Here is a 17,982-nt window from a genome sequence, read left to right as displayed (position 1 = left end):
GCAGTTGAGATACCCATCTACAGATGAGCAGATAAAGAAGATAAGGTGTATGCACATAGCCAGACAGTTCTGTTCTATCAGAAAGAGGATGGCATTTGTGGGGAAACGGATGGAGATGGGGATCCATATGTTAGTCCAGACCCAGAAAGGCAAATCCTGCATATGTTCATTCATATGAAGAGTCTAGATTTGTTTAAGCATGAAATTGAAAAGAGACTACGTGGCAAGAAGAAGAAGACCAGCAGGCAAGGGAGAGGAGGCAAAAAAGGTAACGGAAGGTGTGAACAAAGGACATTATATGTATATACAAATATGGCAAAGCCTGTTATTTTAAATAATTAATAAAGCTTGTAAAATGCAAAAAATAAATAAATAAATTTGAATGTTTGAGTGAATCATCCAAGACCACAACCTGAGTAAATGTCACCACTAACATCAGGCCCTGGTTGTCACAGAAGATGCTCTGCCAAATTGACACAGTTTGGAGGATTGTTCTGGGTCAACTTTGCACAAATAGCCTCACATTCTCTGGATTTCTCCCCTCCTGGACTCAGATGTGTGTACAGATGAAGTCCCCTGTACCTACTTTAGCACAGATGTTTCTCTCCTTCAAGCTAGACAAGGACTCTCTTGAGGGGTCTTTCTAACACATCTACAAGAAAGCGTAAGTCTTTGCAGTGTTTCCTGTGATCCTTGACCTCAAGACTCATGACCTGCCCAGAAAATTTGAGTTCTTTCCAGTAGCAGGGTTCACTTGAAACTGCCCTCACTTTGGAAATCTGTTGCTCCTGCCTCCTGCTGACAGAGAGCCGCCAAAGGCCCCAGCTATTAACCTCAGCTCTAATTAGAGGAAGTTTCATAATGAGAAAGGAGTGTGATTGTAATTAGTAAGGTCCCATCTTTTCCTCAATAGGGATTGCCCAGTCAAAGCAATAGTCTCTTCTCCTTTCTCTGGTGAGTTGCTGAGGAGTAAGCACACTGCAAAACTTCAGGAGAGAGAGAGAGAGAGAGAGAGAGAGAGAGAGAGAGAGAGAGAGAGAGAGAGAGAGAGAGAGAGAGAGACGATGCCCAAGGAGACGGCAGAAATGCTGTATTGCTGCTGACAAGCTGTATTGTTCTCTAATTTGTTTCACAGGTCCGAGGCGCAGTTATGGTTGGCTCTGATATGGTTGTGACTGTTGAATTCACTAATCCTTTAAAAGAAACACTGCAAAATGTCTGGATTCACTTGGATGGTCCTGGAGTGACACTACCCAAGAGAAAGATGTTCCGGTAAGTACCAGGACAAGGAGGGAAGCAGTGAAAAGCTATCTGTCTGTCTATCTATCTATCTATCTATCTATCTATCTATCTATCTATCTATCTATCTAATTGCTCTGTCTCTTACATTTAATCCCAGTGAAAACATCTGACAAGTTACTCCTTCTTATGGACTATTTCTGTGGGGGTATGGTGGAAGCAGGATTATACACTTCCATTAACCCTTTATACCACCTTGCTGAGGTAGATGCAGGAGTATGGAACTTTAGTGGTAGACTAATTTGCTCCCATGATATATATATAAAAAAAATGAGAATAGAATCAAAATTCTGATCTAAAGTGGCTCACCCCAGAATAAGTTCAGATTATCTTGCCACACTACCTCTTCAGGAATCAATCGGTGTTATTGAATATCTTCAGTGTGTCAGATATGATGATGAAAGATGTCCCTTTTCATAGGTCTTGTCTTTCCAACTCCATCCTCCAGATTTTGCCAACAGTCACTGCCTAGAACTGTTGGCCTCCATTGTTGATCTTTTAGTTGAGCCTGAAGAGTTCTAGACTTGGTGCTGTCTTTGAGACAAAGACTAGTTCAGCCTATATAGTAATGGGAATAGAATTCTGCCTCTTCTATGCCCAGCACCACCAGGTTGCACCCAGCAGTTCTCTCTGCCACCTCTGTTAACACATGGATGCTCATACAGCAGTTCATGCCATGATCTGGAACCTCGAATTGCAGAAACAACACACCCTTTCTATGTTGCCATCTTACCAGTGATCCTAATTTCTTGACTGGTACAACATAAAGCTTAGTTTTTCTTCATCTAGTGCCTTGAAGATGTTTACAGAGAGCTTTCTCTTATTCCTTGAGTCTTCCCTCCAGGGACCTAATACCTGTCCTTATTGCATCTTTCCCACCTCTAATGTGATGCTAGCTCCCTCCCTCTCTTACACTCCAATTCGTCAGTGTTCCTCTTAAATTGTGACATCCAGAATAGGTCCCAATCTTTGAGGTTTATTACTTTCATTTCTACCACAAATAAGTCCCTGTCAACATCAATCAATCTAGCACATTTCTTGGGGGTGACCTTCTAAGGCACAGAAAAGGAGGTAGACTCTGGAGACTGCCTTATGACCCTATATGCTGGGAATTTTCCCAGTGTCCTTGGTAGAAGTCATCCCTCTCTGTAAGTTGTAGTACAAACACCAGGCCTCACTCAGCCTTACTGAAGCACCTTTATAGTTCGTAAAATGCTCCCCACATTTCTTCTCAGCTACAGGACTTACAATTTCTGCATCCCATCATCTCAGAGTAACCTGATTGTGAAGACAATATACAATAGAGAAAATTATTTGAGTGTTTTTTAAAAAAAAAATGCAAACACAAACCATAACAACCTCCCTGTGCTAATAAGAAAGTTGTGAGGAAAAAAGAATCAAATTAGAAATCAACGCCAGCTAGAGGAAGAGGTCAATAGCAATAGCCCTGTTTCCATCCGAAATGAGAGTCTCCCTACCCATTCTCACACCTTCCCATTCTAATTAGATGCAGGAATTGCTCAGGCAAAGTGAAACACGTTCTCTTTGCTGAACGGCCACCTGCTGTATCCAATTTTTTTTTCTTAGTAACACAAGCTTTCTCTGGGGTGCCAGAAAGTCCTGCTATACCTGCACTTTGACTGTCCTGGGAATTCTACCTTGATGAAGGCAAACACATGTGCTATGATTTGTATAAGTGACTCCTAATGTTCCACATGAAAAAGTCTTAGAGGTGGGAGATAGACAGACAGACAGACAGACAGACAGACAGACAGACAGATAGAGTACTGTTATGATACATGTTCCCACCGTGGACATGTCACTTTCACTTGACACTCTAAGTCTTGGAGCTACACAGTATAGGACTTGAACCTTCTGAGCTACAAGCAGAAGGTTTTGAACTTGATGAATAACTTATGTCAGGCACTTCATCATAGTGTTTGGAATCTAATACAGCATGCATAGGGATGCTGTGTCCCATAAAAAATTGAATCTACATAGTACCTACCATATAGGAGACATAGAGGTCAAAACTCACAAAGTCTAGGAATGTTTTGTTAATGTCTTGTAGTTGGATAAATCAAGGAAAGGAAGCATGAAGCCAGTTCTCATAATAAAGACATCCTCACTATACCTTGGCTCAAAGTATGTTGAAGCACATATGATTAATGCCTAAGTATATGGCAGATGGGCCCAGAGACAGGCACTAGGACTTCTGTGTTCATCAGTTGAGGATGCTACCACAGACATCTAGTGATTGGGAAGTTATACAACAGACCTTTATTACTCAGACTTCTGAAGCCAGGGTAGTCCAAGGTCAAGAGCCAGCTAACTGGGTGCTGATTCATGACTCTTCTTAATTGGCACACAGTCATCTTCTCACCAGGTTTTCTCATGGTAGAATGAGAAGGTAGGTAGGCACTCTGTACCTCTCTTCCAAATGTTCAAATATTATCTCGAAGGTCCTATTATCACAACCTTTTCCAAATAATTTACAAAAAGCTATAGAGGTATTTTGAGAAAAACAAAATATTCAATCCATAGTCATCCTCAATCTCTTATGGAAACTCAGACCTAGAGTATTAATCTCTCCAAGCAAGGGAGGCTGTCTTCTTCAGAGTCAGAAATGGGGTCATGAAGGGGGTGGAGGTATGGCAGCAAGAGAATTTGTTCTCAGGACTTGACTTGAAAACCTTTTTGTTTCCTTCTGCCTTAGGCACACACATTTTCAACTAAGACCAGAGACAATCAGCACCTACTTCCACAGGGCCAGATAACTAGAAGCATCCTATTGTGCTTGATGAGACTCCTAGATCTAACCTAGGGGTACCACATTCACATAAATACTTGAACACCCAGTACAATTTCATAAGCCCTTTCCAAGGTTATAGGACTCTGGAATCTTTGATCTTAAATAGTCACCTTCATCCATTCCCCCAGAGAGTCATATCTAGTACGGAGAAGTTCTCACACCTGAAGTAGGGGACCTAGCGCAGGAACTAGTAAGCAGGGAGTCAGAATGAGAAAAACAGAAAGAAGTGCTGTGCCACCATCTCCACTCAGAGCACACCAACGTGACTGTGGCGTGGTTTATCTTCCAGCACCTGGCTCTCAGCCCAGCAGCCTCTCACCTGCCTCAGCTGCCAGAGGTCTGCTTCCAGTGACCCTTAGTTTTTACCTTTCTGTATTTGATACTTCCAGAATATTAGGTACTATGTCTTCTAGATTCGTTTTTGTCTTTAAATGCATGACCAAGTTCAACGAATTAATTCAAGAGAAAAAAATCATGGTGATCTGACTTTATACTTAACTTCTCAGAAGCGAAAAGCTAGATGGGGGAGGAACCACAGGTGCTTGCATCTCATTGTGATGATAACCGCGTTTGCCTGTGTGAGTTTGGGATGATGAATGGCCAGGATGTCCTGATGGCTCAGCACATCCTGCAGCATCGTTCTTCACACCATTTGTACCCAGGAAGTAGGTTTGCTCCGATATTATTCCACTGACTGAAATGAACAACCATTTTTCTTCTTTCCGCTCAACACTCATCTAGGAGCGGAATGCCCACAACTGAATTTTCATATTGAGTATCTTCATCTGAACACCTATTATAGAGATGGTTTGGGGGAATAAGAGCAAAAGAAGAAGCCAGGCTGAAGATTTTGTTTCTGTGGGAGGGAATTTTCTGCATTGCCCAGTCCAGGGTAGAGCCTGAAGCAGGGTAACTTTTTTTTACAAGGCAGAAGATTGACTGATGATATGGGAAACCCCTGGGGAGAGAACGAGTGGATCCAGGAAGCCACGACAGAACCGTTTTGAAAGAAACATCATAAACCCACATTCATATCGAATTATCCACTGTACATTACACAGGGACCAAGCTCCATGTGTCTACATGCAGGAACTGCCCAAGACAAACAGGGCTGCGGGAGGGCAAGCAGCAACCACAAAGATGGAGGTGATATTAACAATAATAACAGTGGTACATTTCTAGCATTTCTTGCCATAATTTTCAGGGAAGAGCAACTGTTAGTTTCCTGTACCTGCTTCTTGCCCTATTCAATACTTAACACTCAGCACCTTTTGTAAGGGAGCAAAAGTGACATCAGTGCTTTTCAAACTTTGTATCATGAAGTCAGTTTGAAAACCATACTTAGATGGAAATTATACATTTCACGTAATTGGGCACTGATGTGAACAGTGAGTGAGATTCTTGACCGGGTCAGCCAGTCTGAGATGAGCCCCTGGGACTGTGACACCATTTCAATACCTAGGGCAAAAACCAAATTCTGCAAGAACACCTTTCTCTAGCCGGGCATGGTGGTGCACGCCTATAATTCCAGCACTCAGGAGGCAGAGGCAGGTGGATCTCTGTGAGTTTGAGGCCAGCTTAGTTTACAGAGCTAGTTCCAAGGCAACCAGGGACAAAACATAAAAGTGTGGGAGAGAAGAACACTTCTCTCACTGAATAGGTGGGTAGGATTACAGCTCAGAACCGTGCCCTGCTAATTCCCTTTCCCTATCATCACCCCCATCTGTACATTTCCTTAACCTGGATAAGAGCCCTTTAAGAAGTGAGACACCCTGCTCTTTCCTATGGTCAGGTACGCATTCATCTGTGCACAGTCACGCTCATATGGTGCTGACTCAAGCGGCCCTTCAGGCTCACACAGCTAGTGAAGAGGGCTTGGCACAGAATTCAGCCAACTCACTAAGGTCATCAAAACTGCTGTGGTCCCAGTTAGCAGACTTACTCATCTATAGTGACTGATCCACCAGCCATGTGGTGTTGTCACCTTCACTTCCTGCTTAGCCCTGACTCAGATGAAGGCCCAAGGAATGTCCTTGCCTCCATGTCACCATACCATGGACTATCTGGGAAATTCCATCACACTGTGAATTTATTTGGTAAAGATTAGAGATAGAAGAGCAAGTGAGTGAGCCACTCTTTAGTCATAACCAAGTAAAAGATCTGATGCAGCTCAAATGTCCGCTGATGTTTGCTGAGTCTTACACGCTATGCCCAGGAATGCTTGCTAAGATGTAAGCTCTTTGCTAGATTATTTCATGTAAATCTCACAACAGTTCTGTGGAGATAAGTACTATGTGAGTCCCACTTCACAGACAAGACAGAATTTGAACAGTTCCCCGAGGTACACCACAATCAAACGCAAGAGGCAGGACCCAAGAGTCCCAACCCAAAGGCTCAAGGAGCTTGTGATCACGAAGCAGTTTTGTATCATCTAGACACCAGGCTCTGAAGATTGCTTAGATAGTACAGTCTGAGTTTTTAACTGGTTAAATTAATTCCAATTTTCTCTTCTTTCTGAAGCTCCAACTGATAGGCAGTCATAACCATGAAATAAACCTGCCACACAATAATGTTTATTTTGGAACCCTGCTATGAACAAAATGGTTTTCCTTAATACTCTTAGATAATCAAAACTTCCATTTTTCATAATATCTAAGCACCTAAAACTACTAAAAACTTATAGCTCCTTTTGGGGCTCCAAACCCACAGGAGCAACACTGGCTCGCCAGTGAGCCATTTAGAATAAGTCTGCCCTGGGCAGCTTGCACTGTGCCACTTACAGGTGGAAGCGAGCAATTCTTCTGCGCTGATGTTCTGACAGTTACTGATTGTGCTTCCAGATATTCGGGTTTCTGTGAAATTCAGCCTAACCCACAAACGAGAATCTAGAAGGAATCTACAACTGTCTCCAACTCCTGTTCTTCCCTTATCAAGGTCATTAGGTTCTGTGATCCTAGTGATTCTTCAGGTCCTTTAGGGCCTGCTTTCTCACCTATAGAATAGGATATTGGATTAAGTCATTTCTGACATGCTGTTCCTCCATAAGCTGATGAATAGAAGAAGCCTGTGTGTGTGTGTGTGTGTGTACGTGCATGCATGCGTGCATTTACATATGCATGTTCTCAAATGTGTGCTTACATGCATTTGGCTATGAAGACCTGAGGTTGACATCGAGCATCTGCCTCAGTGACTCTCCATTTTCTATGTTGAAGCAGGGTCTCTCACTGAACCCAGAGCTCACTCTTCTGGCTAGTCAGGGCAGCCAGTCTATTCTAGAGGCTCTGTCTCAGTCTCCTGTGCGCTGGTATTGACACACTCACAGTTGTTAGCTATGGAGTTAGTCTGTTTGTCTGTCTTTTGTTTGTTTGTTCTGAAATGGGTTCTGGAGATCCAATCCTGGTCTTCGAGCTTTCAGGGCAGCCACTTTACTCGCTTGGCCATCAGCCAAGCCCTCTGTTGTCCAGGCTCCCTCCCACTCTCCCTGAAAAAGACTGCCCTGGTTTCCAGGCAACCCAATATTTGTCATCCCCAAAGGTCAGAAAGCCCAAGTCAGGAATCCTCCTTGCATAACTCTTGCAGGAAGCTTTTTATACTGAACCAATCGAAGTCAAATACCTTCTTAGAGAAATAAAACCTGTGAAAAAGCAAGCATAATAGTCATAAATAGCATCTACTATAGACTGTAATATAAAATGCAGTGTTCAGTTATAGACCAGGGAATGGGAGGTACAACTTGCTCAGACCTTGTCTCTGCCCATTTGCTAATGAGACAGTCTTGAAAAAGTGGCCTCCCTGGTTTAGCTGTTAAGTAGCTACCTAAATTGCATACATATGAACTTGCATATATTATCTCCTTCCAGGTTTCTATGGAAGGATGGGTGAGAAGCACCCTAGAGAAGCTTAAGCATCTCCCAGTCCTCACTAACATCAGTCATCCCCACAGATGGGTTGGTCCATGAGACGTGGGAAAATCTCTGAGCATGAACTGAAGATGAAAGGCTACTCAACTGTGAGGATAGAACAGGGATTTGGCAGAAAGAAAACAACAGAAAGACACATTGGTAGAGGGAACCCAAGTTGCTGATTAAATTACAAATATAGATTACAGAGAATGATGATACTCGATTTTAGGTGATGCTCAGATATTGTGCCAGGGAGCAAGGTTTATTCTATGAACATTAGTGAGAGCTAATGAAAGCATCAGATCCGCAGCAAGGGCTGCTGAGGTTCAAGCAGGACTTTAATCCCAGGAGGGGACCAGCAGAGCAAAGTTGAGATAAGGCAGATCATTCCCATGGACGAGGACAAGAGTTCATAGTTAGGAGTGCTTAGCCAAGCTCTCTCATCCTTTGGGTGAGCAGCAAGTGCACCCAGGTAGAAGAAGCTATGATTGGTAGGACTTTTGGTGGCCAGCTTTACACAGCCTCATAAAGGGGTCTCAGTTGGCCCATGACTTGCTGAATCAGCCAACTAGATTGAAGGTCCTAGTGGGTGGTCCTGTGGCTATCATCAGCTGAGAGAGAGAAGTGACAAGTCTCTCAGACCTAGGTTCTGGAGCTAAGTCACTAAGCTTTCCTGTGCTTTTCCTATTTTTAGTGAAATCCGACCCAACGCCACTGTGCAGTGGGAAGAAGTCTGCCGGCCTTGGGTCTCCGGCCCTCGGAAGCTGATTGCCAGCATGACCAGTGATTCCCTGAGACACGTGTATGGAGAGCTGGATCTGCAGATTCAAAGACGCCCTGCGGTGTAAATGCCCAGGAGGTCCAGATGGGCCTGGGCTCATGGCCTATTGCAGCCTTGGTTATGGAAATCCTAATGCAAAAAAAAAAAAAAAAAGAGGAACTAGCTCTTGCTTTACTTGGGATGTGAAAACAGACAGATCCCAGCTTGAGGAGGCTGTGTATTTCATAGATATGCTTTTCCAAACCCAGCTCATTGGATGAGGGAGTTAGTTTTGAATTGCTCCACCCTCCAAAGGATCTGAGCATTAGCTTTAATTAAGCTATCATTAAGCCTTCATAGCTCATAAGAGTAAAAGTCATCATTTATCATTCCAAATGGCTACAGCTCCACATATCAGAGGGCTTCCCTTGAGCTGGGGGTGGGGGGGATGTGCCCAATACCTGGCCTCAATTAAGACTTCAGATTCCCCACTCAGTCTTTTGGGGGTAACATACTCCCCCAAAGGAGTACCTGATTGGATCCTTATAATTCTATTCCCCCATTTTTAGAATCAGGTTGTACCCTCTGTGTTAAAATATTTTTTCCACGAATTAAGCACGGCATCATTTTTCTTCTTGGCAAAGCCAGAGAAAGGTCTTTCATCTTGCACCTGCAGCCAAGGAACTGCCTGCCAAATTTCACAGATTACCTTGTAAGGAGATGTGGCCCCACATTAACAAATTGCATTTGTGGAGAACTTAATCACCTTCGAGGAGATAAGGAAGCAGGTGCTGTGCTTGGATCTATTAAATAATGTAGTTTATGGTGCATTTTATGGGTGTCACACTGTGGCCTGATCAGCAAGAATGAATAACCCTTACGTTAACCCTTTCTGGGGTAGAGAGCTAGAAAGTAAGCACATGAATTTGAGATTAGAGAAATGAAGAACTGGTGTCCTTACTTAGTGATTATACTTCACCCATCTCTCTGAGATCATCTGCTTCACACAATGACATAGGCCTAGGGTTTTCTGAGGGGTGGGGGGGATGTGTGTTTTAAGATCCAAAAAAAAAAGCTTGAGATACTAGAATATTTAGTGGTTAGACTACATGGAAGATCAAACAGATTCTCATTCCCCCATACCTTCATATTTACTATACCAAGCCCTTTCCTGAATTCTTGGGTACGTAGAGGTAGCATAGACTCAACCTTGCCATTTATCAATGTTACTGCTGAACCAAGGGCAGAGGACACCAACAACCTTTACCTTATGTGCCAAGGTTCCATGAGACTAGATTACCGGTGTCTATTTGTAAGGCAGATTTAAAGTTAGAATTTGCCATTGAAATGCCTTGGGTGTGATTTTAGTCAGCTGACTGTGATTCTTAGCCAAAAAGAAAAAAGAAGAATACACAGTAGGAAATAAGTAAGGGAAGGAAGTATAGCAGAATACTCTAGTCTGTAGCTATGCTCTGATTTACTTCGACGCCTATGAGATGTTCCTGAGTACTAACCCCTGAGGGTCATAGAAAAGCATAACTCCATGAAGCCATCTCCAGCATTAGCATCATCCAAATTAAATGCATTTTGCTATGCTTTAAACCAGCTTAACTTGGTATGTTGTTATTAACAAGAGTGTAACAGATGCCTATAATAAAGTTAATCTGATTACATGTGCACCGAAGTAAATGGTGTTAATTTTCAACACTACATATGGTTAAGCTCAACTGCCTGGAAACCTCTTCTCCCCTGCAGTGTACACCCCACCCTGACTAGGAGGACATGCATTTGCCCTGTAGGGAAAATGACTAATAGTTATTGATGTTGCCATTAGCATTCCTCGCCTTCTCTTTGCATTTTATTAACCATTTTCACTGAAGAAGGAAGTTCGCATGCTTGGCTTAAAACTCAGCTTCTAGAAATTGAAATTCTTCCATAGATATCTGCTTGTCAATGATTTCCCCAAACGTCATGATGAGTGGGCAGACAGGCAGCGTGGACGCCTGTCAAGATAAGCACCTATCATTGTGTTAGAACAGGAATGGAAAACACATAAGACAGCATGTTCAGGAGTACCGATGGTCAGGGTAAACCTCTCTAAACAGTTGCAGACAGGGCCTTAGGATCCTTCTCCGGCTCCAGCTCCATCTGATTCAGAGCTGGCACTCAAGGTGAAACCTATTCATCATACCTATCTTAGAACCAGTCAATGCTCACTGACAGCTTGGATTCCATAATGCGCAATATAATGCTACTGTAGTGTGGATGTTGTCTCTCAAAGGTCAATGTAGTCAAGACTCAGTCCTCTGCATGACCTGTTAGGAGACGATAGACTCTTTCAGAGATGAGGTCCAATGGTGTGTCTTCCTGTCATCAGAGGAAATGCCTCTTCTTCTTCAATCTTTGACTTCCTGGTCACAAGGCGAGTTGTTTTGCTGTTGCTGTCTTACCCAGCCATTATTCACTCACCACAGACTCAAAATCAATGGTGCCAATCAACCGTGGCTGGCACCTCTGAACTGGGAGTCAAAGGGAACTTATCTCAGGTATTTGTTGTAATACCTCTAAGCAGGATAACAGAAATGCTGTCTCTCACAGCCGGATTTTAGCAATGGTAACAAGCAATGTGTCTCGGCAGACGCCAGAGAGTGTCAGTTCTAGCTCCTGCTTGTGTTCAGCTGTGATGATTCTAAGCAAATCCTTCTGTGAGTTCAGAGCTTCAAGGCAGAATAAGGGTAACAACGGTTACACGTGCATAAGATTCTTCTCAAGGACATGTCAACATCAATAATATAAAAAACAGATAGAAGATCAGTAGATAGACCGATTAGACAGATAAGGACAGATTTTATGTTTTTTTTCCATATGCTTATGCCTCGTCAATCTTGCAAAGAAGGCGAATGCAACTATTTCCAGCCTATTAGTGAAGGATCCAGGAAGCTGTGAGTCATGGCAAGTTCATCTTGGATGATACTAAGCAATGAAAACAAGCTCTGGTTTCAGAACAAACATTTGTAGCACTTTCTTCAATCTCGTCAAGCTCAGAGAACACAAACTGAAGACTAACTTTAAGACCCTGAAGACCTGCAGAATTGCACAAAGACCTGCATGCACATATAATAGGAATATGAGGATATGAGGAGCAATGTAGTTTGTGATAGATTCGCTGACAACTAAAAAAACAACAAAAAATACAAAAAAAAAAACCCAAAACACCGTATCCCAAGTGGAAGATGGTAAGTTATGAATGTGTATCCCATGATATTATAACATGGTCAGAAGGAACAATGTGTCATTCTGGGCAGATATCAGAGTCATTCAACCCAACCATCAAGCCAGTCACCTTTCCTGTCATCTAGCCACCACCCAGACATCAGGCATTTGCCTATCCATTTCTCCAGTCACACACCCATGCATGTAATGACACGTGCATGCTCCCTGCTTGCAAAGTGTTTATCAGGCGAGGGATAATCATGACAGATATGCAGAACAGGGCAACCGCAGAAGCACAGACATGCCACAAAACCTCAAGGGAATAAAGAGGGAAGGACAGAAGGATGCCCAGAGATGTCTTCCCTTGTTTCCATAGTAACAAAGGAGATGCCTAAAAGGTGCTTTTCACAGAAAAAAAAAAAAAAAAAAAAAAAAAAAAAAAAAAAAAAAAAAAAAAACCTTGTCTGAGTGGGGGAGGAGGAAGAGCATGGTCACAGTTGATTGTGTGACAAGATGACGAAGATGCATCAAGGCAAGAAATGCGGGTATTTCGTCAGAGTTGAGCACTGCCCAGAATGACATGCTCTTCCTTCTTGGGTGCGTTTTGGGGTAGAACTAAGGCCAGGGATGTGTGTAGTGGCAGATCTCGTTCACATCGACTAAAACAATGCGGTACTGAAGGTCATGCCACAGTGGAGTTGAGGGACAGGGAAAGGGCACACTAGTGACCTAGCAGATAAAATGGGAGGGGCAATGTAGGAGAGGGGAGTGTTACAAACTAGCGAAAGCGTGACACACAAGATCTTAGCAGGACAACCAGGTAAACATGATGGACAAAGACCTCTTGCTGGTAGCCCAGGATCTTGCTGACAGAGCCATGGTTCCTCTGTCGTCCAGAAAGTCCTCCTACTCAGACATGGTGAGGCACACCTCTCACCCACACACACACTTCCCAGCTCTTTCACATGAACGTTCCCTTCACATGGCTCTACCTTTCTATATATTTTTTTAAGATTTATTTATTTATTTATTATGTATACAACATTCTGCCTTGGTGTATGCCCACACGCCAGAGGAGGGCGCCAGATCTCAGTACAGATGGTTGTGAGCCACCATGTGGTTGCTGGGAATTGAACTCAGGACCTCTGGAAGAGCAGCCAGTGCTCCTAAACCTCTGAGCCATCTCTCCAGCCCTCTATATTTTTTTTTTAAAAAAAAAGCTTTATATTAAATCTGCAAGAATTCACTTTATCAAATTGGGTTCCGAAAAAAATTATTGATTCTTTGGGAATTTCACCTCATGCACATCAATTCCAACCATCTCCCAGCCCCTCTGCATCTGTCCCTCACCCTTGTAGTGTGCCCTACAAATGAAAACTAACAAAGAAATAATAAAAAATAAGATAAAAATTAAAAAGAAGAAATAAATGCATAAATATACAAATAAGAATATCAATTTTGATTAAAAACAAACAAAACAAAAGGAAAAAAAACAAAAACCAAACATTTTGCTCCTTCATCTTTGCCTCTCCACCACTTCTTCAATCTTCTTAGCAGCCCTGGGAGCTGCAGTGTCTTGTGGAGTAGATCATTTTGTCCAAACAGCTCCACTTGCAAACGTTCACTGTGTGCTGTGTTGTTGGTCAGGTTCAAGGCCCCTGGTTGCCAGCGCGCCATCAACACTGAACCCCCATAGAAACTCCCTTGACATTCTGCTGTTGCACAGTCATGGTTCAATATAACCTGTTTCTTTATGTGCTCTAGCAGGTCATAAATGGGGTAGGTGCCCGGCTGTGCCAGCACAAAGACCTGGATGTGTACCTGAGTGTCTGCTGAGTCGGTCTGGGCTGCTGGGACTGCTCTCTTCAGGTGAGGGTCAGGACCAGCTCTCCCATACCCATGGTAATGGGTGAGGCCATCTTTCCCATGTGTGAAGGGTTCAAGTCTTCTATTAGGCAAGACCAGCTTCCCTGTGCTAGGGCCATTGGGGATCGTTATCCCAGGACTGGCAAGAGGTGTGGTTAGCTCTCTGGTAAGAGGTAGGCAGTTCTTCCTTGGAGGGTTTCTCTGTAGCTTTGGGGCCTGTCCTTAAACTATCTCTTGTAGACCAGGCTGACCTCAAACTCACAGAGATCCACCTGCCTCTGCCTCCCAAGTGCTGGGATTAAAGGAGTGCACCACCACAGCCCTGCATGCCATTTTATTTCAAAGCACCACATTCCACTCCTATTTTTCCCCATATCTTAATATCTCCTTAAACATGAAACTTAGCTCTATTCTACTTCTTTTTCTTAATCTGTTCATTTTGGATTTTTACTTGCTTAGGTTGCTCCTTTTTATTATAGATCTCCATCAAAGTTAACACTAATAACCACACAGAACAGAGTATACTAGGCTATTGTGAGATTTCCTCTGCCCGTGGAATTAATCCACAACCCTTCACTTTAGCCTCAGGCAGATTGGACAAGGACAAAAAGCAGCCACTTTCTTCACCGAAATACCATAAGATCAGTCTCTAGGCCACATATTAATATTCTTCTCCTCTGAAATCTTTAGAACCAGCATCCCACAGTTCCAACTGCTCTTTGTCCACTGTCACCCATGCTTCTACTAGTATGTCCAACAGTTAAAGCATTTCTCTGTTCTCCTAACCCAAGCTCCCAAAGTCCACACTAGTTAAAAAAAAAATGCCTTGGCCTATCACAGCAATACCCCAATCCCTGGACCCAACTTTTGCCTTAGTTAGAGTTTCTCTTGCTGTGAAGAGACACCACGACCGCGGCAGTTCTTATAAAGGAAAAAACATTCAATTGGGGTGGCTTGCATTTTCAGAGGTTTAGTCCATTATCATCATGATGGGACATGGTAGCATGTAGACAGACATGGTTCTGGCTACATCTTGATCCTATAAGCACCTGGAAATAGTCTGAGATATTGGGTGTGGCTTGAGCATATATGAGACCACAAAGCCCACCATCAAAGGACACACTTCCTCCAAGAAGCCAAAACTACTCCAGCAAAGCCACACCTCCTAAAATTGCCACTCCTTTTGGGAGCCATTTTTTTTTCAAACCACCACATACAGTAAGCAATTTATCAATTGAGCTACCTCTCTAGCCTCCGGCAGCTATATTCCTTAATGATGTGTTATATCCACTTATCTGTTACTGTTTCTGGTTCTAGTCCCCTATGTCTATAATATCCATGTTTAAAATTTGAGCATCTATATCATATAGACTTTCAGAAGTCAAAGATGCCAAAAAAGGGGGCATAGAGGCTCTACTACCCAGGGTGATGGACTGGTACTGATAAACGTGTTTCCTGTCTGTTAATTCTATTCCAGATGCAAAGCTGAGCTCAAGCATATTGTACTTTCGTCTTGACTATAGCAGTGAATTCAAAAATTATGACTCCAATAAAGAAACCTGCCTTTTATGTTGGTCATTGCAAAGAATGCTGGGTATTTTCAGGACTACCCCAATTAGCTTTATAGAGTGCACAATGCTAAAAGCTCATATAGATCGACCAAATATTCATATGACACCAACTTGACTAATAGGTATAATACAATAAAAACCTCCCTCTACAATGAAACACAACAGCTTCCTTGATGGCTCTGCTGCCATTGTTAGGCAGGAAATGCAGGCTGTGCTCTGGGAAACGTGAGCTTAAAAAGAAAGCACAAGCTAGATACTCAAAGAATAATAGAAAGGTATTACACTTCAACCGTTTTTTTCTTTTATCCTGACTCTCTCCTAGAGGCTATTTTAAAGCCAACCTGGTAGCTATGAATTCTAAGATCTTAATGTTTTATTCTGTCAGTGCTGGTTACACATAAAGTGAGAGCTCATAACAGAACACTGACTATACCCTGAATTTTAAAAATTAACACTTACTATAATTAGGTGTCCAGAAGACTCTTTTATTCTTTTTATGTTAGCAACATTGTTAGCTGTAATGCACACTATTAAGATACTGTGACATACTCAATCCATGCTACACCGAGAAGCAGCCAAGAATCCTGCTGAAACAGTGAGATAAAAGATAGGCCCCAGGCTCTGTGGGTATAAATTGGACCAACCCCTTTGGAAACCATTTTTGCCATCATATATTAATTTTCAAAGCACAATGAACCAGTGACCTCTCTCCTAAGTATATATATTCTAAAGGTGTGCTGTAATGGAGTAGATAAGTAACCTGTGGCATATTTGTACAATTAAGTTGTACACATTGCAGTAATAAATATATCATAATATAAACATATCCATATAAAATATTATAAAAAGAACTTCCACCTAGACTGCAAAACAAGGAGCCAGATGCTGAAACTGAGGATACTATAACACAAATCTGTTCACTCAGAGGTCAAAAGCAGACAAAAAGGCAATCAATCAGGCTTAGAAGCCAGGCTAGGGGTTGACCTTGGCAGAGGGCTAGTGACTAAATTGGGACATGAGAGACTTTGAGAGATTCTGGCACTGTTCACTTCTTGCTTGAACTATTGTAAAACTTACATTGTTACTGCTTTGCTATTTATTACTATTAAGACAAACTATTCCCCAAACTTTGTTGCCCAAAATATCATTCATTTCTCATAATCTTTGTAGGTCTGGAGTCTAATGGTTTTAGCAGTGTTTGTTAGAGCAAGACTCTCACAAGATGCCATTAAGATAGCCCAGGCTTTGGGATTAATCTGTGGGCTTGACTGGGAGATGTTTGGCCTTCATTATTTTCTATATCCCCTTCACAGAACTGGTGAGTTGGTCCTCAGCTCCTTACCATCTGTTGGCTGGATGCGTCTTCTAGTCCCTTGCCATGCAGGTGGCATCAGGATCACACCACAGTGCAGAAGTACAAAGCAAAGACAAGTCCTGCAAGACAGAGTACAGATCTTGTGACTTAATCATACAAGAGGAGATAGTATTTTCATTACATATTTATCAAAAATTAGTCACTCTGCAAAGAAGTTATGGACCACAGCTTGCTAAGCATCATATTAAAAGGAAAAACATGAAAACTGCACCCTTATCTGGTTTCTGTTTATGGGGTGGCTTTCCTAGGTATATAGAGTCCCAGCTCAGTTCTTGTCCTTCTGATGGGCCCTATTCCTAACCTGGATGGGCTAATTCCATTCAGGAGCAGACCATACCAGCCAGAACTGGTGAGTGACCAGCCTGTCCCCTGAACCTTACCCCTCCCTGATTCTGTTTCCAGGGTCCCTTCCCCAGACCCATACTGTCCAGTTTGTCCCTGGTCCCACTGCTGGGCCCTGCCCTCACGTCGGGCAGACTTCCTCTACTCAGGAGCAGGCCACACCAGCCAGAACTGCATCCCTCTCTGGTTTCTTTTACCTGGGTCCCTTCCCCAGGCCCACGCCATCTCACCTTATTCCTGGCCCCACTGTTGGGCCCTAATCCCAACCCCAGTAGACTTCCTACACTCAAAAACATGCCAAACTAGCCAGAACCAGTGCAAGTAACATCGTTAAAAGAGATACAAACGACACCGGCTTGAATGGGCCCTAGTGACTCAGGTGCAAACCATATCAGTTAGAACAGATACAAACCACACTGGCTTGAATGGACTCTCGTTTCTCAGGTGCAAACCACACCAGTTAGAAGAACTGGGGTGCAGGCCACACCAGTCACAAGAACAAAGACCTTCTGCTGCACCAAAGTCCAAGCTAATCACCAGAAGGCCAACTCCCAACTTAGAAAAAGACTCTCACCTAGACCAGCGGTCACATCAGTTACCAGAAATCCAGATGCAAAGACTAGAAAACCAAAGAGGAAACAGGAACCAAGGAACAAGACAACCATACAACAAAGACAAACTCAGAAATCAGAGACTAGAACTAATAATCCCAAACAAGATACCTAAACACTAGCATAAAAATACAACCAACAATAGCCAGGTCAATATGACACTGCCAGAGCCCAGATAATCCTATGTCAGCAACACCTGAATACTCCAACGCAGCTGAAGCACAAGAAAAT

At 42.9% G+C, this 17,982-nt stretch overlaps 1 protein-coding gene across 1 annotated transcript in view; it reads left to right on the top strand.

Annotated features, from left to right (window-relative positions):
* F13a1 (coagulation factor XIII A chain) overlaps positions 1–9,809 on the top strand; it is a 159,711-nt gene extending 149,902 nt beyond the window's left edge. Inside the window, exons 14-15 of the mRNA XM_057787428.1 lie at positions 1,136–1,272; positions 8,708–9,809. Coding sequence (XP_057643411.1) covers positions 1,136–1,272; positions 8,708–8,861 — 291 coding nt within the window. The 3' untranslated portion in view covers positions 8,862–9,809. The remainder of the gene's footprint in view (positions 1–1,135; positions 1,273–8,707) is intronic.
* Positions 9,810–17,982: the final 8,173 nt, after the last annotated feature.

This window comes from Chionomys nivalis, chromosome 13 (assembly GCF_950005125.1).
Source record: "Chionomys nivalis chromosome 13, mChiNiv1.1, whole genome shotgun sequence".
Taxonomy (NCBI): domain Eukaryota; kingdom Metazoa; phylum Chordata; class Mammalia; order Rodentia; family Cricetidae; genus Chionomys; species Chionomys nivalis.
This window is presented reverse-complemented; position numbering and strand designations above follow the sequence as displayed.